This window comes from Suncus etruscus, chromosome 18, assembly GCF_024139225.1.
Source record: "Suncus etruscus isolate mSunEtr1 chromosome 18, mSunEtr1.pri.cur, whole genome shotgun sequence".
NCBI lineage: Eukaryota > Metazoa > Chordata > Mammalia > Eulipotyphla > Soricidae > Suncus > Suncus etruscus.
Genome location: NC_064865.1, coordinates 789,046 through 814,640, shown reverse-complemented (window position 1 = coordinate 814,640; position 25,595 = coordinate 789,046). Strand labels below are relative to the sequence as shown.

Sequence of the window (25,595 nt, the reverse complement as noted above, 5' to 3'; positions counted from 1 at the left end):
GAAGCAGCCCTTGGCTCTTTGGGTCTAAGTCAGAGGTCCTCAAACTTTTTAAACAGGGAGCCAGTTCACTGTCCTTCAGACTGTTGGAGGGCCAGATTATAGTAAAAACAAAAATTATGAACAAATTTCTATGCACACCATATATCTTATTTAGAAGTGAAGAAACAAAATGGGAATAAATACAATATATGGCCCGCGGGCCGTAGTTTGAGGACCATTGGAGTCTTCTCACCTCTGTGGGGTGTGGGCTGCTGTCCTCACAGAAGTGGGGCCCCTTCTGACACAGCCCACTGCCTGATCTTCCTCTGACCTGCTCTTTGGCCTGGAGCAGCACAAGGTTCTCGGTGCTCAAGTGCCCTCTGCTGGCCGATGGCGAGAGGCCTGGGGGTGAGGGAGGTTCTTTGACGAGGGCCTGGAGAGCTTTCAGGGGACTTCTGTGCAGACCACACCAATTCTATCATCTTCTTCGACAGCCTTCTGCAGGATCGGCTACACCCAGAGACTTGGGGACTATGTGCTCCGGGGTTAAGACCTAGGGCCTGGCCTGCCAGGCACATGCTCCAGCCCTTGGAGTCATCTCCAGGTCCCCTAGAGAAGCCCTCTCCCACCAATCAGAGAACAGGCCACAGCTATCTGCCCAGGGATTGATTCCTGAAACTGTATATGGTCCCCAAACATCACCAAGAGTGAATTCTGAGCTCTGCTGAATGTGGAACACACATAGTTCACTTCAACAATTTGAAAAAGACACAAATGCAAAAATGAGGCCGAGCTGCCGGCTCCGCACATCTGCTATAAGAGCTTCAGCTGACCCAAAGGAGAGTGGCTGAGCGTACAGAATGGAACAGCACTGAGGGCAGGTGGTGGGGTGAGGATGTGACTATTCAGTGAGGGGCACTGTATCCTCTGTTCCAAGCTACCCCCATCTGTCAGATCACCGGGTCTGGAGTCAGTAAGGCACTCAGAACAGCAGACTGTGACACTCTGGATGCCTTAGCTCAAGGCCCTCCCTCACCCTGTGCCCATGCCCAAAGGCTCCTACCTCCTGCCTCTGCCCCAACCCTGTGGGAAGAACAGAAGTGGGGTTTCTCAAGAGAGCAGAAGCTGGGGCCAGAGCAGTGGCGCAGTAGCAGGGCATTTGCCTTGCACGTGGCTGACCCAGGACGGACTGCAGTTCGATCCCCTGGCATCCCATATGGTTTCTGAGCGCATAGCCAGAAGTAAACCCTGAGTGTCATGGGGTGTGGCCCAAAAATCAAAGAGTGAGAGAGAGAAGATGAGGTCCAAAAACGAGAGAGAGGGCCCGGAGAGATAGCACAGCGGTGTTTGCCTTGCAAGCAGCCGAATCAGGACCAAAGGTGGTTGGTTCGAATCCCGGTGTCCCATATTCGAGAGAGAGAGGGGGGGGGGAGGGAGAGAGAGAGAGAGAGAGAGAGAGAGAGAGAGAGAGATTGATTGATTACAGGAGGGGCCGGCAGGGCTCAAAGGCAGAAAACTCCAGGCCCAGAGGCCCTATCAGGCTGTGCAGCCCTTTTCTCTGCAGGACCCAATAGATCCATCCCATAGTTTGTACTGCATGACCCATAAAGGATGTGATAAATATCCAAAGGGACCTTGGCAGAAAAGAGGGTGCCCACTTCTGCTTGAGTCTCCCGTGTGGGGTGTCCCTGGGTCAGAGAGGAACCATTCTTCACAGGGTGGAGGGCAGGAGTGGCTGTACCAACATGCTGACAACAGAAGACACACTGTCCAGGCCTGTTGCCTCCACAGGGCTGTGGGGAGCAGCTTGTCACCAAACAGCTGTGGGTCTCTGTACAGGGTCTAGAGGGCAATCGTGGTGCTGAGGGGCCCTCAAGAGATGTCCTCTGTGGGGCTATGGGGAAATCAACACAGTCTCTCCAGGTGAGTGGATGGAAATAGCACAAACCTGAATCAATGAGGGTTCCATCCACAGACCCCTTTTTAATTTTCTGGTTTTTGGGCCACACCCAGCAGCACTTAGGGGTTACTCTTGGCTCTGTGCTTAGAGAAGTCGTTCCTGGCAGGCTCGGGGGACCATATGGGATGCCGGGGATTGGTCGCAAGGCCCTGCCACTGTATTACCGCTCTGGGCACCCCAGATAGTTTCTGACCCAACTCTCCTTATGTTCATTTTCTCTCTTATGTTAATTTCTTAAAAGTCCCAGCTGCTTAAAGATAAGCTGGAAGGCTACACAGTGAGGAGGGCATTTTGCCTTTCATACAGCTAGCCTGGGTCTGATCCCTAGCATCCCAGGTGGTCCCCAGAGTCAACGTGAAGTGATCCCTGAGTGCCGAATCAGGAGTGAGACTTGCACATTGCCAGATGTGCAATACCAAGACCACAAAGGTTCCAGCAGCTTGGGAAAGAAGGGGGGAAAGGGGTCTTGTTCCTGTTCTGCTTTCTCCCCATTCCATGGGCCATCTGCCCTGCCAAGGTCAGAGCCCAGGAAGGAACCTGCTAGAGTACATGGATGAGGTGATATGGCAGGGAGGAGTTGAAGGCCTCACCAGAGGAGGGCATGGTGCTGAGCGAAGTCCTAGACCCCACTTTTGTCCCATTTCCCAAAGTGGGTGAAACCACCCCCTGGGGATGCTGGAACCATGTGGGTGGGGCTGGCAATAATCTCGGGTGCAATCAGGGGGTGTTTAAATCTGTTTGCTTGGGACAGAATTCCAGGACACACAGATCCTTTCTTAAAGGGGAGTAACAGACCCAACAAGATGAACAGCCTGACTCCCCACTTGGAGGGGCAGGGGTGGGCAAGTTAGAATCAACCCACTGGGGATCTGGAAGATGGCTCAGAGACTTAGGAAGAAGCTTCCAGGGGGGTGTGGTCTTGAGGTAATCTTGATCACCTGGTGGCCGAGGATGTTCAGAGAGGGTAAATAAAATAAACTCCCTTTCAGGGGCCGGCGAGGTGACGCTAGAGGTAAGGTGTCTGCCTTGCAAGCTCTGGCCAAGGAAAGGACCATGGTTTGATCCCCCGGCGTCCCATAGGGTCCCCCCAAGCCAGGGGCAACTTCTGAGCGCGTAGCCAGGAATAACCCGAGCATCAAACGGGTGTGGCCCGAAAAACCAAAAAACAAACAAACAACGAAAAAAACTCCCTTTCTGACCCAGGCCCACCAGTACAATGAATGCCACTGGCACCTTCCCTCATAGCCCAGCTAGTCCTCTGAGACCAAATCTGCTGGAAAGTGGGGGAGAGAGATGTAATGCAAAGGCCAAGAATGAGGGGCTTCTGAAGCAAGGGGGTCCTCTCCATGTCAGTAAGTAAAGGGCCCCAGACCCGAGTGCACTCTGCCTGTGAAATCTGCCGGGAAGGTGGCGCTAGAGGTAAGGTGTCTGCCTCGCAAGCGCTAACATAGGACAGACCACGGTTCGACCCCACCCCCCACCCCCGCGTCCCTTATGGTCCCAAGCCAGGGGCAATTTCTGAGCACATAGCCAGGAGTAACCCCTGGGCGTCAAACGGGTGTGGCCCAAACACCAAAAAAAAGAAAGAAAGCTGCCAGGAAAGTAGGCAAGCTAGGAAGGGTGATGACGGACCCTGAGTTTACATGAGTCCAGTAGGACTGACGGATGAGCAGGGAAGGGGCAGAGGATGCTGGGAGACCATCAGCCTGCAGAAACCCATGCACCCTTAGGGCGGGTCCCTAAAGGAGCCCCCCCCCCCCCCGCACCCCTCAACCCCACAACCATGGGGTGACACACGCAGGGCCCTGTGAGTAGAGGACTTTTAATATTTCTGTGCTGGTCAAACTGGAACACAGGTGGGGAGTACATGGGGAGAGGGCAGAAGCCCCCGCCTTGGTAGGGGTGATTTGTGAAGGGGGCATAGGTGAGAGGGGGGGTTCTTGGGAAGTCGTCAAGGGGGTCTTCTCAGCAAAGGGGCCTGGCCTGGGGAGTCACGAGCACCCAACACTCCCAGTCCTTGGCCTTGTCGGGGTCCCCCATAGGGGGTCTGTGGAGTCTCCCTTTTTCATTCCCCAGCTCCTGCTCTGGAAGCCACACTCCCAGCATGATGGGGGACTTGGTCCTAAGAAAGGGGGCCTGTGAGAGGCCCCAGGAAGCAGCCCGGGTGGGCAGCAGTGCTCTGGCACCCCCTGCTGGAGGGGACCAGGCCCCCCCAAGCCCCACTGATGCCACTGGCTGTCACCTCCTGCCCTTGTTGGCTCTCCCTCTCCGTGGTCGGGTCAGAGCCGAGAAGGAGGGGAGCAGGGCCCCGGGTCCTCGGGTGAGGTGAGGAGAGAGAGGGGGGTCTTGGCCACCAACAGACACTGTAAACTTTGGTTTAAAACAATAACTTAAGTGGGGTGGGGGGGAGCTGCCAGCCCGGGCCGGGTTGGGACTGGGAAGAGGTGGGCAGCGGGGTGGGAGGCGACAAAGGAAAAGCCAACAAAGTTTTGGTTTTTGCTTCCGGCATAAGAAAGGTCTTTGGTCATCCGTCGAACTGGGGTGACGGGAAGGGGCGCCGAGGGCGGGGCCAGGGAACCCGCAGGCTGGGGACGAGGGTGGTGGGTCCGCTGGATCAGAGTAGCCAGCCGCCATGAGGTCGCCTCTGTGCTTTTGGGCAGGGCCTTCCCCCAACAGTGGGGGGACAGTGGAGGGCGGGCAGCTTCCTCCTGTACCACTTGCTGGCCCTGCAGCAGCCCTTCCTGGGATGGGCTAAAAGGGCTGGAGGCCCATGACTGGAGAAGGGGCACTAGTGCCCACCCCTACCTCTCCCAGGGCTCCTCTCGGGTGCACACACCCCTTGAAGGCGGGGCCCTCTGCCAGCCCAGCTCCCCACAGGCCGGGCCAGGGACCAGAGTCAGGCGCAGTCACTTCTTCACAGTACGGAACAGGGCGGGCAGGCAAGAGGAGCACGAAATCGAAGTGGTGGTGATGGTGGGGTGCTCGGGCTGGGATGGCCTAGCCCCGCCTGAGGGCCTCCAGGGGTGTGGGGGCGGGGGGGGGGCTGGGAGGTGGCCCTGCAGCTACTGCTGGTGGTTGGGAGGGGGGTGCGAGATCCGATGCAGGGGAGGGTCTGAGGGGCCAGAACCCTCCGTGTCCTCTATGGTCCCAGATCAGGGGGGTGTGCCCCTGGGGAAGCGGGCAGGACGGAGCCCGCAGCCAGCGTCAGTCGGTCAGGCCACACTGGGGGTGCTGCCCAGCGCCCCCATCTGAGTCCTGGAAGTGCCTTGAGGTTTGGGCAGGGCTGTGGAGTGGGGGGCACAGGGCGCGGAGGGGTCTCACCCCAGGGCCCGCCCCCAGAGGCCCTTAGGACAGTTCCTCTCCTGGCCGCTCCTCCTCCAGTTCCTCGTCTTCCAAAGGCCTCCCGGTGCTAGGGTTGGGGGGACCGAGCTGGGGGCCAGGCCGCCTATCCTCCTCTGCCTCGGCCGGCTCCTCCTTCACCTGCACCTGGTGGCTGCAAAAAAAAAAAAAAAAAAACAAAACAAAAAACCAAAAAGGCTCACGTGGGCTCCAGGGCCTTACCCCTAATATATTTGTAATTTGAGGGTGTAACATAGAGGCTTCCCACAGATTCCCTCCCAGAGATCCTCTCAGCCCGGGACCCCCGAGACTTGCGCCTCTTCTCGCTCAGGTTGCCACAAAGGGACGGAAGGGTTGGAGCAGGGCAGCCTGTGTTGTCTTTGGTAGGGTCAGAGGAGCAGAGGGGGAGGGAAATAAGTGGTGGGGGTGTCCGAGCTCACCTGTACTGGGATGGGGACAGGCGAGGCGGGGGGCTGCTGCCGTTGCTGGGCAGTGGCTCCCCAGGGGCACCCAGATCCTCGTGGCTGAGGGGCAGGAGGCTGCTGGCGGAGCCAGGGTTCAGCATGCCAGGGCTGTTGAGGAGGGGGAAGCTGCTCTCGGCCAGAGCAGCCTGTCGGGCACAGAGGACATTAGTGGGTACCAGCTCAGACTGCTCCCCACACCTTCCATGTCAGGGTGCTGGCCCTGCTGGACGCCCCTCATCTTGCCCAGCCTGTCCAGGCTAGGTACAGCCTTCTGAACTCAAAACCTCTCCTGAGACGTGTGGGTCTGGGCCTCCTGCCTCCAGTTTCCCAGGACCAGCCCCCCACTGAAAAACCGGAGGGGGGACATATTAGCTGAAACAACCCTTCTCCAGCCCATTTGTGGCTTTTGTTTTGGTATTTGGGTCACACCCAATGGCCAGTGGCTACTTCTGGCTCTGCAGTCAGGGATCAGGATCACTCCTGGTGGTGCTCAGAGGATGCTGACGATGAAATCCAGGTCGGCTGCATGCAAGGCAAGCACCCTACCCGCCTTACTACTGGTCTGTCCCTCCCAGGCCATCTTTAAACCAGAAGCGGTATTTCACAGAGGGCTGGGGTCTGGAGTCTGGGTTGAATCTGGGAGTGGTCCCCATCCCACCCCCTCCAGGGTGCCTGTGCGGGGAGAGTGGGGGTCATTCTCCAGGCTGGTGTGTGCTGGGAGCAAAGCAAGGGAGCTGAGGGGGACTCACCTGGTAGCTGGCATTAAGTGCTCCATAACTGAGGCCCGAAATCATGTTCTTCACCAATGTGGGGCTCCTGGAAGAGAAATCAGGTTTGACCCTGATCCTCAAAGGGGGGCGTTCTGGGTTGGCCTGGCCGGTGCCATCTCGTTTGAGACAGTGCGGCTCGGTGGGTCCTCAGTACCCTATATCCTGCTCAGCTCAGGCATCAAGGTTCATGTGTGCTCTAGGCATGTGAGGAGCCAAGAACTGGGTCCCTTTCCAACACTTGGACTTTACATCAGGACCCCTCCCCAGCATTTCTGAGTCTCTATGGGCCAACTCTGCTCATGAGTAGCCTGAGCTGGATGGAGTCTAGACCTTGACCCCTTAAACTGTGGGTCTGCAACCCCACGTAGGGCTGTGTGACGGAATGTGTACAGGTGAGTCAACTATTTTTGTGTGCTGCGACTCGGGAGTGCCCAGGGCTTGGGGGGAACATATGTAGTGTCAGAGGGACTGAGCGAGGGTCAGCCTTGTGCAAGGCATACAGGCACAGTGCTTTAACCCCTGTACTATCTTCTACCCTGGGAGATTTTTGTGGGGGGATACTTCACAGCAGGTGGTGCTTAGGTGACCACATAGAGTACCAGGGATCAGGCCACATGTCAAAACAAGTGCTGTACTTGTTTCAGTACGGCTGTACTAATCTTTTGTGTGTGTGTGTGTGTGTTTGTGTGTGTCTGTGTGTGTGTGTGGTTTTTGGGTCACACCCGGCAGTGCTCAGAGGTTATTTCTGGCTCCAGGCTCAGAAATTGCTCCTGGCAGGCACGGGTGACCATATGGGGTGCCGGGATTTGAACCGATGACCTCCTGCATGAAAGGCAAACGCCTTACCTCCATGCTATCTCTCCAGTCCCGGCTGTACTAATCTTAATCTCTCCAGCCTCCCTGGAGAATTTATTCATATAAATTTCATTATGACTTATTTGCAGTCAACGTTCAACCCATAGGACTGACTATTTTACATACCTATATACCAGGGCCAAGTAAAAAAAGTCTCTGGTGAAAGTTTGAAGGAAGAAAAAATTGAAGCAGCCCTGCCTACTTCCTATCTGCAAAGCCAAGCCTTTTCTTTTTGTTTGATTTTCTAGACACACTTGTCAGTGCGCAGGGAGTCCTGGATCTGTGCTCGGGGATCACAGGCCGCTTTCAGGGGTCCTCAGGGGGTGCTGGGGATGGAATAAGGATTGGGTATGTGCAAAGCAACTAACTGCCTTCCCTCTGTCCTATGTCACTACCCTTTCTTATCATCCTGACTTGGCGGGACAGTATCTGCCACATGCTCAGCATGCACCTGCCTCCTGCAACAGGCTTGCCGAAGGCTTTTTTTTTTTTTTTTTTTTTTTTTTTTGGTTTTTGGGTCACACCCGGCAGTGCTCAGGGGTTACTCCTGGCTGTCTGCTCAGAAACAGCTCCTGGCAGGCACGGGGGACCATATGGGACACCAGGATTCGAACCAACCACCTTTGGTCCTGGATCGGCTGCTTGCAAGGCAAACACCGCTGTGCTATCTCTCCGGGCCCACCGAAGGCTTTTCTTTGCAGACAAGTGGACTGAAGGTGGGGGATCAAGTTAGGAAACTCAGTGATTCAAGGTGGCTCCTCTTGCACAGGGACCAAGGCGTTTGTAGAGCTGCTCAAAGGGGCTCAGGAACTGGCCCCGTATCACACAGCTGCTGAAGGAGGGAGGCTGGCGTGTGGGGGTACCCACAGCAGGGAGGGATAAGGCTCTGTTCCAGGTATCCAGGGGATCTTGGAGGGAAACTGGGCCTCCCGCCCCAATCCTCTAGTGTGCTTGAGTATGCTGATGGCCATGACGTCTTGGGTGCAGAGAGGTCATGGAGTAGTAAGGGGAAGACTAAAAGGTTGGAGCCTTCTCCATGCTTCCCAGGGTTCTGCAAGCAACTGCACGTCGAAACAGAGCATAGGTAGGTACCCCTCACACGGTGCTCACCGTGCTACAGCGGCAGGGCTACCCCTCTCTGGGTCAGACACGAGGTGAGTCCAGGGTCTGAGCAGGTCTGTCTGGGCCTCTGCCTGGACAGTGGTGCTATTGGCGGGCTCCTTACAAAGCCCAACTCTGACCGCCCCCACTGCCCTCTCCCCTTCTTCCCTCAGGCAGGACGGTAGGACAAGAGAGCAGTGTCTGCATGCTTCTGCTCACCCATCACTTCTATACCCTCCCCAGTCCTCCTACCCTCCTCCCATCCCCCACCCCACCCCCATGTTTGGCCCCTTCCCCCACAAACTGTCCCCAAATGCCAGGATCCCTGGAGAGGCACAGGCCTTCGAAGGCTGCACAACTCCCACTCTGGACCCACATACCCCGTCATCTTCGGGGGCCTCCGCTTCTGGTACTCCCGCTCATCCACCGTCCACACGGCGCCCTTGACGTTCTCTACGCGCACGAAGCACTTGTGCAGGCTGAGGTTGTGCCGCACGGCGTTCTGGAGCAGGAGAGCAGGGCAGAGCTCAGAGGGGGGGCAATTACAGAGCAGCCCATACCCTGCTCCTCTGGCTCAGGAACAATGGGGAGGCAGCCTTGGGCTGCTCTGGGGGCCAGAGGCGGCAGTGCCTTCACCCCAACAACCCACTTAAAGTCACCTGTCCCCCTTCTCCTGCCCATACACCAAAGGCTAGGTTAAGTGGTGAGCGCTATGGCTCTCCCATCAGTACCAAAGAAAGAATGCTGGGGCCCGGAACACCTCATCTCAGGTACACGTAGAATTGCCACAGGAAGTTTGGCACTCGCCCGTGACCCTGTCCTGTCTGTCACCCCTGCTGCGCACCGAACAGTCAGGATAGACAGGTCCGAGGACGAGACACACAGCAGGGGCCTAGTGCGCACTGGTTATGAGAGAAGCCAGGAGAAAGGAGGGCACGGGTGTCCTCGCTGTCACACAGGAAGAGAAAGTCACCTTGTCTCTCCCACCTCCTCCAAGCAGGCTAACTTCAGGAATTGAGGTCACCCGGTTTGTAGGGCACTCGGATAGGGAGAGTGGGGTGCCCAGTCGGCTCTCCGCCGGGTAACCCTGGACTAGGGCCCTAATCCTGCCCCTCCAACCTGTCCCCAGTCTCCTTCATTGGTTTCCCTCCCCCGCCAGCCCTGTTCCTCTTACCTGTCCCCTCCCAGCCTGCTACTGCCCCTTATTCTGGTCTCCTCTTTACATTTCTAAACGGAGAAGAAAGCAGGCAGGGCGGGCAGCCTGGGCCCCCCGAGAGCCTCTCTCCCTCTCTGCCTTCCAACTCTTGCCACTTGCAACTGGCCCCATTTCATTACCAATTTTAATTTGCCTCTAATTAAATCCTGTGTATTTTTCCGACTCGCTTGCTAATCCACGAGGGAGGCGGCGGCTGGAGTGGAATCTCTTGGAGCGATAATTACAAAGGGCCTAATCACGCCGGGGCTCCTGCCTCGGAATAAATTTGCCCGCATTACGGGGCTCGGATCCTCCGCTTTGCAAATGAGAATGACCCCAATTTCCGAGGATGGCCTCACCGGGGCTTTTTTCCCTCATTTCGAATCCCGATTCGTGATGAGAGACTAATTCGTTACGCTAAAACATTAACGGCAATTTAAGGGGTCTGGAGGGGGCTGCGTAAACAAAAGGACAGGCCCACAACACGGGCTCTGGGAGGAGATGGACACAGGGGTGCAGTGGGCAGTGGGGGTTGGGAGGGCTAGCATGGACGTCAGCCGGGCAGATGGCAGCTGTCCCGGACAGACGGCAGCTGGCCAAGCCCATGCGGGCCCTCAGTCCTTCTGTACTGGTCTGACAGGGTCTGCCTCTCAGGTCGAAGGTCGGGAAGGTGAAGGAGAGAGGAAGGAAGCTGCGACAGTGGGGGACAAGAGGAGGAACCTCGGGCCCGGAGAGATAGCACAGCGGCGTTTGCCTTGCAAGCAGCTGATCCAGGACCAAAGGTGGTTGGTTTGAATCCCGGTGTCTCATATGGTCCCCCGTGCCTGCCAGGAGCTATTTCTGAGCAGACAGCCCGGAGTAACCCCTGAGCACCACCAGGTGTGGCCCAAAAACCAAAAAAAAAAAAAAAAAAAGAGGTGGAACCTTATGGGAGAATGTGAGGGGCGGAAGGGAGAAAGATCTGGAGCTAGATGATACATTTTCCAAGAACTGTGCTGAGGTTTAGCAACTATGATACCGAGGTCCCAGCAGACCTCCGACTGAGGGCTTCTGCCATGCTGAGGGAGTCGGGGCGAAGGGAGGCTCAGGCAACGGCAATGCCCTGGGTGCACGTTGATCTGGGAAGGGCGCCCACTGTGTCTCTTGGCCAGTTTCTGAGGGGGAACACGATTAGGTGAAGAGAAAGAACTCTGAAGGGAGACACGAGACTTGGTCTGGTCCACCAGACCTGAAATTACAAGGGAAGGGGAGGCTGAGAGGGTTGTGGTCTGCGGGAGTGTGGGGTTCAGGTAAGTTATGAGTGGGACCAGAAGGACACTTAAGAACCAGTCCCTCCTGAGCCCATGAAAGCAGGGAAAGGTAGGCAGGTGGGTGAGCAGAAGGTGATGGAATGGAATGGAATGGAAGTGAGGTTCTCAAGGAACTGAAGTATCCGCAAAAGCAAGCCCTGCAGTCCCCTGAACCAACACTGCTATTTGTCTGAGATGCAGCTGACCACTGAGCCTGCCATCGGGCCTGAAATAGAGGCGGCAGGCCACCGGGTGACCAAGAGCACCCCGCAGGCTTGGAGAGCAATCGGCCTTGTGGTTGGCGGAAAATGACATCATTCATAGCCAATCAGAGCTGTTCTGGTCTGGCCACCTCCCTCCCAGATTTGAGAAGGGGGGGAAGGAGGCTGTGAAGTGAAGCTGCCCCTCTCACTGCACTCAGCATATTTCAGAGGCTGAGGGAATAAAGCCGGGATACCTGCAGACCCCAAGGAAGGGTGGGGTGGGCTCAGTAACACTTGTTGAAACCTGACCGGAAGGGAGGGAAGTGAAGTGAGGGGGGGAGAGTAAACTCAACTGCAGTTTCTGTACTGGCCAGAAGGGGGACCCAAGATCTAGATAACCAATTAAGTTAGGGGACGCCTGGGGGGGGGGGGGAGAGAGACAGGGTGCCAACATTCTCCTCTCCTCCCCTGAAACCCAAGGGGAGGTTGCTCTGTTGCTCCTTTCCACTCTGCCACGCAAAACCACGAGTTCTCACCCACTGGAGGAGGCACATACCCTCGCTCTGCTGTGATAACTGACCCCCAACTACAGCACAGGGTTCCCATTTTCCAAGGGACCCTTCCTTGCCGGCCTCTTGTCCACCAAGGGAAACTCCTATGGCTAAAAGTTGGATTCAGTGGATGAAGACAATGAAAATGCTGTTGCCCTCCCTGATGGAAGAGTTGGGGAGGAAATGGGGGGTGTGTGTCTGTGCGTGGTGTTTACCCCAGGGTTGAGTCAGCAGGTCTTGGTCCATCTTGGTGTCTGGGCCTGCGTGCCCCCACACTTTCACCCTCACCTGGGCTGCAGCAAGGAACCTTAAGGTGCCCATGCACACAGTAACTTGCCTGCCTCCAGACTCCTGGAGGCCCTTCGGGCAGCCCAGAGGTTACTCCTGAGGATGAGGAAGGACCCCAGGGGCAGCAGCACAGGCTGGAGGAAGAAGCCACTGGGGGCAAGCAAAAGACATTGCAAGGCAGCTTAAGAGGTGGAGGGACTCCCTATTCACACCTATGGGGTCATTCCTAAAAAATGGCCTCTCCTGGGTGGGGGAAATGACAGGGCAGGGCAAGCCAGGTATCCAGCAGGGAGTGGGCCCCGGGGAAGCTGGACAGGAAAGCCTCACCTTCCAGGTGGCAGTGTTCCTCCGGAAGTAGGCGAACATCCTGGTGAACCAGTTGTAGATCTCATTCAGGGTCAGCTGCCTGTCGGGGGTTTCCAGGATGGCCTGTGGACATGGAAGAAGCAGAGGGACCTTTATGCTGGGCCTTCACGGCACATGCACCGTCCCGTATTCTGTCCTCCGGGATCTTGCTCTACCACTGGCTACCCCTGAAGCAAAGTCCTGGGGAGAGACTGCAGTGCTTTTTGAGGGGAGGAGTGAGTGCAAGGAGTGAGAGTGAAAGTAACTGTGACAGAAAGTGACTTAGTCTGCTCAGCAGAGATGCCCAGGGGGTAAGGCTCATCTTGGCACAGAGTAGATGAGGTGACCGGGAAGGGAGAGTGCGAGTGTGTGAGTGATGGATGGAACATGTATTCCTGCATGAGGTGGGATGTGCACATGGACAAGATGAAGTGTGCACATGTATGCAATGGGACATGTGTGTCTGAGGGGGGTGCATATACATAACAGGTGTGTAAGGGGTGTGTTCAAGGCATACATGTGTTCAAGGCAGGGACACACGTGGTATGTGGATATAGAAGGGGGAATGTGTGTCCAGGGTGGGTTGTGTGCATTGTACGAGTTGGAAATGGCATCTGTGAGAATGTGTGAGCGAGTGCCTGACTGCCGGTGAGAGAAGAGAGTGAAGAGGATGCAGAAAGGTATGCTCCAATGTTCAGATGCTTGCAAGCATGACGGACATGAAGATTAGAAAGGTAGAAGGAACAGAACAGGGGCGAAGGGCCGGGAGGGCGAGCGAGGCGACGGCAAGACCTGAGCATCTATCAGAAAACGAGCTGTCGGAGCGTGCCCATGGACAGATGAATGTCACAGCCGAGTGTGTCCCAAACCCTCCTGAGAAGTGTGTGTGTGTGTGTGTGTGTATGTATGTGTGACCCACTGCTGACAAGAGCAATTGGCCTGCACGGGAGCCCCCACATTTGAGAAGGAAACATGGTAGAGCAGCCACAAGGGAACCTTGTCCTCTGGCCAAGAGGTCCTGAAGGAAGGGGGTGTGGAGAGGGCCGTGTCATGTCCCCCGTCCAGCCCCGCTCGCTACCCACGCTGGCTCACCTGGCGGATGAGGGAGGCATAGGTGAAGGGCGGCCTGACGTCGGCGTTCTTGTAGAACTCGTGATTCTGGGCCAGTTCTGGGGGAGACAGGCAGAGGATGGGGCAGCGGGCTGGGGAGCTGGCTGGGGGATAAGCCGGCATATCCCTGCAGGCAGCCCTTACCTGAGGAGATGGGGGAGCAGAACTTGTCATTGGTCCTTCGCCGGGCGGGCCCCCCGCTATGCAGGGAGGCAGAGCCAAGGCCTGGGGGCCGGAGGGGAGTGATGGGGGCAGCGGCCGAGGTGGGGGGGTGCACTAGGCCATCCGGGAAAGAGTCTGCTGCAGAGACGGTTACCTGGGGGGGGGGGGGTGAGGGGTTCCAGGGAATGAGTTCAGCCACGGGTAAGCAGCAGGACAGACAGAGTGCTGGGGTGGGATGCTGGGTGGTGTGAGGGGCTCACCGGCTGGCTGAAGGGCTTGGGCTCGGAGGGCCGCATGTGTAGATGGGCCATCATGGCCTGCAGCCGCTCGCTCTCCTTGGCAAGCTGTGGGGAGGCAGGAGGTGAGCAGCTGTCCCCCTCCCCTCCTTTGTCCCCAGTCTCCCCCAGTAGGCCCCACTCCACACTGCCTTCCCCCTCCAACTGGCAGTCTTAGTTCTTCTGGGGGGGGCACCCCAGCCCAGGGGAAGGGGGGGGGGGCCTGTTCCCAGAGGGTCCTCCTTCTCCCCTCTCCCCCGCCTTCGATCCCTTTGTACTGGCCTCAGCCCATCAGCCAGCACAGGCTTGTGGCTAAACACCCAAGTTCAAGGGGCATGTGTATGAGTGGGGCCTGGCCATGAATGGAGCCACGGGAAGGGATGAATGAGTCACTTGCCCCATTCATAAATCCAGCCCAGCTGCAGGCAGGGCCAGTGAGGGGCAGAGGGGAGTGGGTCACGATCCAGGAGCCTGACTGAAGCCCAACTCCTTTCCCAGTTCTGTGTGCCCCAGCATGCCTTGGGGGGCAGCCCACTTCGCTGCTAACCCCAGCATGTCACCCATGGGCTGAACTGAAACCGGAACTGGGGACAACCCACCCCTGCATTCTCCCTCAACTCAGGACTGTGCCTTAGTACTCTGCCTCTACAAAGGGGTGGCAACAGCACATCTCCCGGTCAAGAGCGTGGAGTTGGCATAGACTGGCAAGGGAAGGATGGGCTGACCCTGTGGGCTGCTCCTGGGACCTGAGAGTGTCACGCTCAAGGGACCCTCCGTCGAGAGCCACAACACTGCAGGAAAGCAGGGGCTCCAATCCCACCCCCCTCTGGGAGGGGACAGGGGACAGAGGCTGGGGACCCACCTGGATCTCCAGTTGCTGTACCACCTGCATCTGCACCCGGCACTGGGCCGTGCTCCGGTCATCCAGGGCATGCTCCGTGTTGAGGTGTCTTCAGGGAAGAGAAATGCTGTCTTCCTGCCGGGCCCTTGCCCCGGCCCAGCAAGCTCACCCAAACCCCCTCCCCCCCTCGGAGAGGCAAAGAGGGAAGTGAGGTGGGCACTAGGGGGGCAGGGGAGGAGCTGCCTGCGCTTCTGCCCCGCCTTGATGTCTTTGCTAAAATCCCAGCTACTGAGATATCTAATTGCAAATGAACTAATTAAGTAAACCTCTGACGAAGCGTGAAAACAATTTGTTTGACCCCGATGCTGCAAGGGGTCGGGAGAGAGCGGAGTTAATCAGTCAGTGACAGAGCCTGGCACGGTGGTGGCAGCTGGCCGCCCGCTGCCAGTGGACTGCCCCCACCCCCGTTGGGCTGTCATGAGTGTGTGTGTGTGTGTGTGTGTGTGTGTGTGTGTGTGTGTGTGTGTGTGTGTGTGTGTGTGTGTGTGTGTGTGTGGTGTTAGAGAGAGAGAGAGAGAGAGAGGGAGGGAGAGAGAGAGAGGAGAGCGAGAAAAGGAAAGAAGGGGGCACGATGGGGAGGGCCTTCTCCTCCCCACCTACAGGTCCAAGAGAGAGGGCTGGGGAGGTAGTGATGGATCAAAGAGCACAGGTCCCCTCCAGGGAGGCCAGCGGGGAGCCCAAGGTCTGAGAAGGGCCAAGCGGGGTAGCAGGCTGGGGCAGGAAAGCAGGGGGAGACCTACTTGATAAACTGGCCCAAGTCCTCACACAGGGTCTCGCAGCCCGGCCACTTGCACTCTCCGTGTCCATAGAGGGGGTGGGAGCCGGGGGTTTCCTCGTGGGAAGAGCTAGGGGGTGGGAGGAGGGGAGGTCAGGGACTGACTTGTTCAGCCCCCCAGCTGCCTTGGGGCTGGCTCACTTCAGCGCCCCCAAATGGGTTTTCCAGAGGCTGAGCACAATAACTAGGATGTGCTTTAGGGAGAGATTAAACTTCCGGGTCCTGGAGCTCCTCCCTTTCCTCCTCTCCCTCCTCCCCACCCTGCTCCCCTCCCAGCTGGGCTGTGTAAGGGGCTTAAGGGGGTCAGCCATGTGGGGGGGGGTGAGCCAGGGGGTACCTGTCTCTCCTAGCGGTGAGAACAGTGGGCTGTCCATTGGGCAGGGTGTGGTGAGATAGGGGGGGTGAGACTTTGGGGGCGGCGGCAAACGAGGTAGCAGCGGTGGCCGTGCCCGTGAGGTCCAGCCCCTCCTGCTTGATGCTGTCCTCCGCAGACTGACCCTGGCCTGGGGCCCCCTCGCCTTTCCACAGCTGGGGCAGATCAGTGGGGCACACGGCTGCTGTGGGCGAGAGAGGGAGGCAAAGGGAGGTTGGCAGGGGCCCGGCACACCCCCCAGAGGCCTCCCCAGCCCCCCGACAGACACTGACCTTGCGGGAGGGTCTGCAGGGGTCCCGAGGCCTGGTTGGGCTGCAGGCTGACCAGGCCCTGCCTCTGCAGGTTGAGGAGATGCTGCTGCTGCAGTTGTTGCATTTGCAAGAGCTGCTGCTGGAAGGCCAGCTGCTTGTTCCCCAGCGCCTGGTGGGGGGCCCGCGGAGGTGAGCAGAGCGGGGTGCCCTCAGCCTCAGGCGAGCCATCTGGCCCCCAGCCCGCAGCCACCCCCTCCCAGGGCCTGTCTGCCCCCGGAGCAGCCGTGGCGGCGTCCCCAGCAGCGGCTTCTCTGCTCCCGGCCCAGCTTCCATAAGGCTGCATGCCTCCTCGCCGTAAACACGCATGCATGAACGCACACACGCATGCACGCACGCACAAAGCTAGCTCGCGCATGCACACATCCCTCCCTCCTTCCGCGGGGAGCCCCCTCGGCTCTGGGCTCTGCTCCCCTCCTGCACTGCCGCAGCTGTGCGCACATCTGGGCTGGGGGAACTACTAGGGAGGCTCCTCACTATGATCAATGAGCCTCTCCCATACAGGACCCCCCTGCACCCCTTTTGTCTCCAACTCTCCTCTTTCTGTGGGAGATTCCTGGAGCCTGAACCCACTTTCAAAGCCGGGCAACTGCATCAGGGAACAATCCCACTACCAGGGACACATGGTCCACGCACCACCTGCTGCCCCCCACCCTGATTCTGGGCCTTCTGCCCTCTTCCCTCCACCTAGGCACTGACAAACAAAAGTTGTTAAGTCTGGGGGGGGGCGGTCCTGGGTGCCTGGGAGGCAGGGCCCCTCCCTCCTCTGTTTGCCAGCCCTGGAGGTGGGAAGTGATGGTACCCACCCTTGCCCCCTCCTGCCAAGAGGGCAGAAAGTGCAAGGCTGCTGCACAAAGGGCCTCCTGGGGGGAGGAGAGGCTGGAGCCAGCGGCCCAGCCCTCCTGGAGGAGGCGGCTCAGACCCCAGCGCCAGGGCTAAGGTAACAGGAGGGTGGGCAGGTCTGGGAGGTGTGTACTTGCAAGTAGGTGAGTATGCTGAGCACAGGTGTGTGTCTGTCTGGGGGAGGGGGGAGACCAAGGCCAGATGGGAAACTGGGGGGAGGGGTGTATCTGCAGACCCAGGTAGGGCAGGGTGTGGCGTTCAAAAGGAACTGAGGGGTGGGGAGAGGGAGAGGAGCCCCAGGGAGGGGAGGAGCGGGACAGGAAATGACAGCAGGCAGGGCAGGGCTGGAGAGGGCGTGCATACACCCCACCCCACCTAGGGACTGGAAGGTTCTCAGGCTCGGAAGGAGGGGCAGCATGCTACACAGGTCTCCACGTGAGTGCACAGCACTTGGCTCCCCAGCCCGAGGGTGGTGGTGAAGCCCCTTTGGTGCCCCGGCCTGACCCAGCCAGACTTCCTTCCAGTCTGACCCCCCCCCCCAGGACAGGGTCTGTTCTCACCTCTTTGGGCGGCTGCTTCCCCGCCTGCTGCTGGGTGAGGAGTTGCAGGTGAAGTTGCTCCTGCTGCTTCTTGTAATATTCCTGCAGCTGGGGCAGGTGTGTGTTAGTCCCCAGGCAAGGGCTTGGGGACTCCAGAGCAAACCCAGCCCCGAAAAGAGTTGGGGGTTTTCACTGGGGCACTGAGCAGACAAGGCAGGGGTAGTGGAGAAGGACTCTTGCAATGTCCTAAGACACTGGGCCCTCCTGCCTTTTGGGAATGGGACAGGGGAGAGTGATGGGCCCAGGCCTGACAGCCCGTATCCACAGCCACTTCAGGGGAAAACGGACCTGAGCAGGGCCAGGGTCCTATTTGGCAGCAGCCCACTCCCTCTTGTCCCTGTCCCTCAAACCGGGGTGCACTCACCTGCTGGAGCATGAGCGCTTGTTGCTGCTGGAGCAGGGCCTGCAGCTGTGGGGGTGACAGGATCTGCTGCATCTGCTGGGGTGTCAGCATCTGCGGTGACATCATGGCCACTGACACGGGTACCTTGGGAGGGCAGGCGGACCATGAGCTCACACTCCTCTGGTGTGTGTGTGTGTGTGTGTTGACCAGGGTGGGGGGCCCAGAAGGCCTGGGTTCGAGTCTCAGCTGTTTCCTACCCGCCTCTGGAACCAGCCACTGAAAACTAATGGCACTGTTTCCCTTTGGAAGCAGCAGAAGCTACAGAGCCCAGATCTGTTGGTTCCTGGGCAATGATAAAGCTTGAAGATTTTCCCCCTTCTCCCCTGGGGAATGCTGCAGCAAGACTGGACCCATGTGGGGGGAGGGAGGGAGAGAGGGAGAGAGGGAGAGAGGGAGAGAGGGAGAGAGGGAGAGAGAGAGAGAGAGAGAGAGAGAGAGAGAGAGAGAGAGAGAGAGAGAGAGAGAGAGAGAGAGAGAGAGCGAGCCACGGAACCCATGCTCTGGAGGGTCTCCCTATGAGGAGGGTAATACACAGCCGGCGTGTCTGCTCTGCCCATGTGGACACTCTCCCTGTGGACTTAGGGACGTCCAAGCAGCAGCTACATAGTACAAGGCCATGGGCCCCACTCACATTCATGTTCATGCCACATCCATCAGCACACTGCATGGATGGCACATGTGGAGGCCCAGGGGTCCCTGCAAGTGCCAGCTGTTTGTGTGCAGCTGTGTCTACCGAGGGCAGAGATAATAGTTGCCGACACACACACACACACACACACACACACCCTCTGACAGCCCCTCAACCCCATGGGGACACACACACACACCCTCTGCCAGCCCCTCACACACACCCCCACCACACACACCACCCAGATAGCAGGGACACACACACACACCACACACCCTCTGCCAGCCCCTCAACCCCATGGGGTGTGACAGCTAAAGGGGTCCACAGGTAAGTAGGACAGAGCTCAAACTCGCGTTGGGGGATCCCCAGATAGCAGGGTCAGTGAAAGTAGGTGGAAAGAAACGTCTAGGGAAATAAGGGACAACTCTCTGCTGACATCTGTAGTCCTGCAACTGCAGGGCTGTAGTTGTAGTGTCAGAGTATGTGAGGTTAGGGGACTGCAGGGATGCAGATTCCCCTCCACAGGTCTGATGGATACGTCCAGGGCTGGGGGCGAGGGTAGAGTGGGACAAGCCCGCACTCTCCTTTCCTTCCTCCTCCTATGGATCTGGCCTGCTGGTGCTGATGCAGTCAGCCACAGGCCTGGCATGGATGCTTTGTTGAAGTCATCCTGCTTCTCCCTGTCCACCCCATCCAGGTCCCCTCACTTCCCATGACCACTTCAAATGATTCTGATGGGTTGTGCCTTCCAGCTTCCCTGGAGGCGAGGGAATAATTCACTGCTGACATTTCCCAGATGGGACCAACTTAAGTCCCAAAGTTCAGTGACTGACACTGGCCATGGGAGAAGGGGCTTGGGAGAGAGATCTAAAGGCCCCTCGACTGTATGCAATGGTAGAGAAACAATGTGTTTAAAGGCTTATGACTTTTCCCTTTCTGCCTCTTTACATCTGACATTCCCTGCTCCCCTTTTATCCAGCAGTGGCGATGGGGAGGGGAGGGGCCATGGGGACGGTCTGTGTTCAAACAGACATGTGTGGAACTAGTCAGGCCTGGTGGTGCAAGGGTGGGGGGCACCAGGGTTTCACCTGACAGCGCTGAGCGGGAGGGGTGTGGTCTTCTGGGGATTGAACCGGAGTCTTATGCCAAGTCTGTGCCTAGGCCTCTAGGGCTAGGGAGTCCCCAGCCCCTTTTTTATGTTTTTGAGTCATTCTTTCATTTTGAGTCAGGGAGTAATATTCTCAGGCCTTGTTCCTGACTCTGTGCTCAGGGATCACTCAGTAGGGTTCAGGGAGCCAGATGTGGTGCCAGGGAGGGAACACGGGTCAGCTCTCTGTGAGTCTTACCCATTGTGCTGTCTCTCTGACCTCTTTCTTTTTGTTTTTGGCCACACCTGGCTATGCACTGGACTAATTCCTATCTCTGCACTTAAGAATAACTCCTAGGAGCCAGACCATAATACAGCAGTTAGGGCCTTTGCCTTGCACATGGCAACCCTGGTTCGATCTCAGTGTTCCATATGTCCCCCGAGCTTGTCAAGAGTGACTTCTGATCACAGAGGCAGGAGTAACCCTTGAGCACCATCACCAGGTATGGCCCCAAAACAAAATAAACAAAAAAATAATCGATCCTGATAGGGACCACATGGGATGCTGAGAACCCAACCCTGGCCATCCCCGCCCAAGGCAAACACCCCACCTGCTCTGCTATTGCTCTGGCCCCTTTCTTATTCTTTCCTACTCATTCCAACACCCTCCTACCTTGGGCACATTTGGGAGTGGGGGTGGGGCCTTGAGGCACCATGTGGCAAGGGTCACTGGCTGGCTCATTATCTTCTGAAGAGAACTAGCCAAGACTGACAACATAGAGACCCAAGAGATATTTCCAGCCCTAGGAGGGAGCCACAGCCAGAGACCTGTTAGACAGGACAGTGCTTCTTCTGCAGAGCTTTTCCTCTTGGGGGGGCCACCCTGGTCCGTGTCATCCTTGTCAACACACGGCTGCATTACGTACATGGTCACTTTCTTCTACAGTGGCCCGGGGTGGATGGGTGTGGGAGGGACAGGGTGGGGAGGGGAGTCAAGAAAGATTAGAGTCAAACCTGGGATCCCATTACCTCCCTCACACAGCCTGTGGCTCTGAGAAGGGAATTGCAGCGCCCTTGGTGTGGTGTCCTGGTGGCCACTCAGGCCAGGATGCGTCAGGATGGTGGGTTGTCTGAAGGCCAGCCCCTATGCATAGCCCCCTGCCATGAAGGCTGAGTGCCCCAGAAATGGACAGAGGAGATATAATAGAGGGGAGGCCACAGATGGACACATCTGCAACCAGGACCCCGACTCCACTGCTTCAGCGGGGAGTCTGCACCCCTCCTGGGTGCATGTGGAGAACCGGGGTTCAGGTGCTGGACAGGAGAAGCAAGTCTTGAGACTAACTCCAAGCTAGAGAGGCAGCCAAAGACAATAGCCGTATGCCAGGAATAAACTGAGAAATACCAGAATGGTGGGTAGGCCTTGGAGGGCTCAGGCTGAGGGCTTAGTTCAGGGCCCTCAGAGCAGAATATGCCCACCCGTCAGTCCCCATCTGCCCCACTGCCCGACTGGAGCTGGAGTCTTTCCGGGTCACAGTGTCTGGGAGCCCAGAGTCTGTGAGGGCGTGGGGAGTACAGACTGTGGAGAACCCAGCCTCACACTGATGTGTGGGGCTATGTCTTGTGAGGGGAAGGGGCCTGTCCATGTCCCTTCAGAATCATTTGCCATGACTGGGGACACCCAGAGAGGGAAGGTCGCACTAGTGGTGGGACTGGTGTTTGAATATTTAATGCTTGAAAGGGATGAATTATGAACAACTTGGTAAATCATAAAGTTAGAATAAAAATCCAGGAATAAGAGAAAAGAGAACCCTTTCTTTCTTTCAAGTTCCAAACGCAGGACACCAGGCTCCACCCTCAAGCACACAGCCTGGACAGAGGGTGGCGAACCTGGGAGCAAGAAAGAGAAACAAGAATGGCTTCCTGGTTGGAGCAGCCAGCTGGGGACCTCTGGCTGTTCATCTTGTGCTAAGTATGTGGAATTGCCACAGCGCAGGCTGGTCCAAAGCTGGGCTTTCCCTTTACTTTCTGTGTGTCTTTGAACAAGTTACTTAACCTCTCGGCTTTTCTTCCTCTGCAAAATGGAAATGCTAATAACCACATTTCCCCACAGGATTAGGAGAATAAAATGGGATGATTCTCTCAAAGCATTTAGCGCCTGGCCCCTGGCAAGTGCTGGGTAAATGTTAGTTGTTTGTGTAGGAAGTACTAAGAATTTGATGAAGGAACAAGTTGATCCGCAATTGGGGGGTAAGGAGTGGGGGGGCAGGGAAGAAGGCTTGAGAAAAGGATCATTTTATGTCTTCTCAGACCACCCCAAGATCCACCCTTATTGGGGGGGGGGTCTGCGTGGAGGGAGAGGAAAGGAAGTACCCATTTCCTACAGCTTCCTCCTTAGCACCTGAGGGCTGACCCAGGGAACATTTTAGTAGCCCTGGGCTAGGGGAGCAAGTTGCCAGAGGGCCAGTCAGACCTAGGGACCAAGTGAGCAGGAGTGTTCCTAATTCAGAGGGCTGGAGGCACCTGTGTGAGGAGCCTTCTCTCCTTTTCCATCCTTATACCACACCAGCCCCTTCCCACTGCCTCTTTGAGGTGGAGGCTTTCAAAATGTCCCTAAGCCCTCCCCACCCCCCAGGCTGAGCCAAGGCTCCAGGAAGCACTTTCCCAGCACAACTTCTCTAGAAATCCACTGGCTGGGCCCAGAGGCTCCGGGACCCCAGGCCACGTGCAAGCCCTAGCCCCCACAGCTGCCCTCCACCTCACTTCCCTCCTTCCTTTGGTTTCCCCCAACTCCACCCCCACCCCAGACCACTTCTCCCAAATCTACCTCACCCTTCCTCCCAGGGACTGGAGACAAACTTCCTCTCAAAGCTCCACTTAATCCTCTGCCCAATTCCGAGGATGCTGGGGGGATGGTCTCTGGCCCCCAACCCCAGCCAACCAAGCAGTGGGGCAGCGGAGGGTGACCCGACCCACCCGACTCTGACAGCAAATCTCCCAAGTTCTTTGTGGCACAAAAGGTAAACAGAAGGCTGGCTCCCCCCGCCCCCACGCCTAGAGAGCTCCCCGCCCCCCCCTCCGCCAGCCAGATGGGCTGGCAAGCTGGGGGAAGGGAGGAAGGGGGCAGGCCCAGAAGAAGAAAACAAGAGACTGAGAGACCTCAAGAGACAGGAAACAAGGGGAGAGAGTTGGTGGGTGGGGGAAATAAGTGCTGGGACCCTTGCAACCCAGAGCACCTGGTGGGACAGTTAGAGCGAGTGACACAGGGACAGAGCAGGAGGCTGGCAGCAGAGACGCCAAGGGACAGGCACGGACACAGGAGGACAGTGCTTTGGCTTTGGCCCTGGCCACTCCTGGGGGAAGTGGAGACAAAGGGTCTATGGTGCAGGCCAGGGGAGCAGGTGGAGCAGAGGGAAGGTGCAAAGTCCTGCACCCCAGGGCTGCCTGTGCTGCATTTCTTTCTGGAAAGCAGACTAGAGCGGTTCTTGGTTCTCCGTGGCAGCCAGCCTGCCCACCCTGGGTGCCCAGCCAGCCCAGCCCACCCCAGCCAGCTGCCCTGCTCACCTGCACAGCAGAGGCCGCCTGCTTGCTGTCCGTGTTCCCAGGGGAGGAGCTCAGGCCTGAGGCTTGCTGTAGCAAGAACTGCCGGGCCACCTGGAGAGCCTGCAAGAGAGGAGCCAGAGGGACATGGAGGCATCCAGGACCCAGGCCTGGCAGAGCTGGCAGACGCAGACTGGAAAGAGGCTGGGCTGAAGGTGATGGGGGGAGTAGGAGTGGGAAGGAAATAAGGTCTTGGGCGATTTGGGCTGGGTGTCAGAATTTGGGGGCTTAGGTTTTGGGTCACACCTGGCTCCATGCTCAGGGGCCATTCAGCAAGGATGAGGGTGGGAGGACACCATATGCGGGTTAAGAATGGAACCTCGAGGGGCTGGAGAGATAGCGTGGAGGTACAGCATTTGCCTTGTATGCAGAAGGGCAGTGGTTCGAATCCCGGCATCCCGTATGGTCCTCCGAGCCTGCCAGGAGTGACCCCTGAGCAAAGCCGGTGCGACCCAACCCCCGCACCCCAAAATGAATGGGATCTGGATGGGCAGTGTGCAAGTACCTTGACTCCTGTACTCTCTGGCACACTGGGGGTCAGGATAAAGGCGGGGGTCACAAAGCAGGCTTTGATTCTCAGCATCCCATCTGGTCCCCCTCCCCCATCCTGCCAGGAGTGATTTCTGAGCACAGAGCCAGGAGTAACCTGAGCGCTGCCAGGTGTGACTCAAACTCCCTCAAATGCTAAATTTGGGGGCCTGTGTCACCAGGATTCACATGGGACCTGGCAAAGCTTTGCTGGGGCTCCAAGTGAAGAGGAAGGGGCAGCAGCTAGGGGGCCAGAAGGCCCCTCCAGGGAAAGTGCTGCCAGAAGTTCCAGGTGAACGGAAGGGTCTTCTAAGGGTCCCAGTACACCCAGCCCTCCCTCTACCATGGGGGCTGTGGGGCAGGACCATCAGCCCAACCTGCAGACGAGAACAGATTCTTTGGGAGGCAGAGCCAGGGATCAATCCGTGGCTAGGTGAGCAGCACCACCAGTTGTTAGAGCAGGATGCGAAGGCCCCAGGAAGTAGCCGAACCTTTGGGCTCGTGTAAAGCATTAGGCCTTTCCTGACCTCCATGGCCTGGGGGGCTCACAGGCAGGACAGTATGCAGGGCCTGCAGGAGACGGCTTGGCCGTTCTGTGGGCCTGGGAGCCAGGAAGATGCAGGAAGTTCTTCAGGTGAGTTGAACCCCGTATGCAATCATCCAGCCCTAAGTCAGTGGGGTATGGTCACCTGACCAGGGGCTCCTGTCACAGAGACGCTGACTAGACATGATTTGGGCAGGAATTTCAAGGATGACCCCATTTCCTCTCTTATCAGTGAGGCTGAACCCATCCCAGGAAGACGGACAGAGCCAGGCCAGGACTGGGCCCCCTCTCTGCCTGTCAATCTCTCAACTCTTCTCTCCTGCGGCCTCTTCCCATCTCAGTCCTGTGTGCCTGGTCCCTAAACTGTGCTTGAGCACAACTGATGTGTGTGAGCTGGAGCCGGAGCAACAGTACAGTAGGCAGAGCGCTTGCCTTGCACATAACTGACCTATGAGGTTGAGTCCTCAGCGCGCCATACGGTCCTCCGAGCTCTGCCAGGAGTGATCCCGGAGCACAGAGCCAAGAGAAAACCCTAAGCACAGCCAGGTGTGTGCCCTAGCTGCCCCAGAAGCCCCAGCTGTGTGGAATCCCTGGCCATGAACGAATGGGAGGAGGGAGGAGGAAAGAAGTGTGGAGAGAAGAAGGATGGAGTCACTTCATTCCCTGATGTCCCTGCCCCAAAGTCCAGCCTCACCTTGGCCCAAGGAAGCCTTCCTGAAGGTCATCATCCAAGGACCCCATGGATGTGATTTTCTACAGCCCCTCCTGATCAGAACTGTCTATGCTGCCAGCTGACCCCAGGTAGGATATGTCATCCCTGGCTGAGGATGCCGGGCACGGAGAGATGCTTGCAGAGATGCTTGCAGAGATGTCATCAAGCATGTGTGCAAGCCCAGCCCTAGCCTGGCTCGAGGCAGGCATCCTGGGAAACAGTCATTCAGTTCCTTCTTGGCTGAATGTGGGAGGCAGGCCCTTGCTGATGAATCTTATTTTTTTTTTTCAGGGGCTTTTTGGGTCACACCCGGTAGCGCTCAGGGAATCCTCCAGGCTCTATGCTCAGAAATCGCTCCTGGCAAGCTCAGGGGACCATATGGGATGCCGGGATTTGAACCACCGAACT

The 25,595-nt window shown here is 57.5% G+C and overlaps 1 protein-coding gene across 2 annotated transcripts in view; it reads right to left on the bottom strand.

Moving 5' to 3' along the window:
- Window positions 1-3,741: 3,741 nt before the first annotated feature.
- FOXP4 (forkhead box P4) overlaps window positions 3,742-25,595 on the bottom strand; it is a 31,105-nt gene continuing 9,251 nt past the window's right edge. The window contains exons 2-16 of one of the 2 annotated variants that reach the window (XM_049764910.1): window positions 23,368-23,466; window positions 18,050-18,172; window positions 17,647-17,733; window positions 16,208-16,355; window positions 15,900-16,119; window positions 15,528-15,632; window positions 14,749-14,836; window positions 13,872-13,955; window positions 13,594-13,765; window positions 13,432-13,508; window positions 12,322-12,423; window positions 8,849-8,970; window positions 6,492-6,558; window positions 5,719-5,888; window positions 3,742-5,432 (exon numbers count right to left, since the gene is read on the bottom strand). In XM_049764910.1, coding sequence (XP_049620867.1) covers window positions 5,285-5,432; window positions 5,719-5,888; window positions 6,492-6,558; window positions 8,849-8,970; window positions 12,322-12,423; window positions 13,432-13,508; window positions 13,594-13,765; window positions 13,872-13,955; window positions 14,749-14,836; window positions 15,528-15,632; window positions 15,900-16,119; window positions 16,208-16,355; window positions 17,647-17,733; window positions 18,050-18,172; window positions 23,368-23,466 — 1,812 coding nt within the window. In that variant the 3' untranslated portion in view covers window positions 3,742-5,284. Of the gene's footprint in view, window positions 5,433-5,718; window positions 5,889-6,491; window positions 6,559-8,848; window positions 8,971-12,321; window positions 12,424-13,431; window positions 13,766-13,871; window positions 13,956-14,748; window positions 14,837-15,527; window positions 15,633-15,899; window positions 16,120-16,207; window positions 16,356-17,646; window positions 17,734-18,049; window positions 18,173-23,367; window positions 23,467-25,595 lie in introns of both variants that reach the window. The other variant, XM_049764911.1, reaches the window with a different exon arrangement.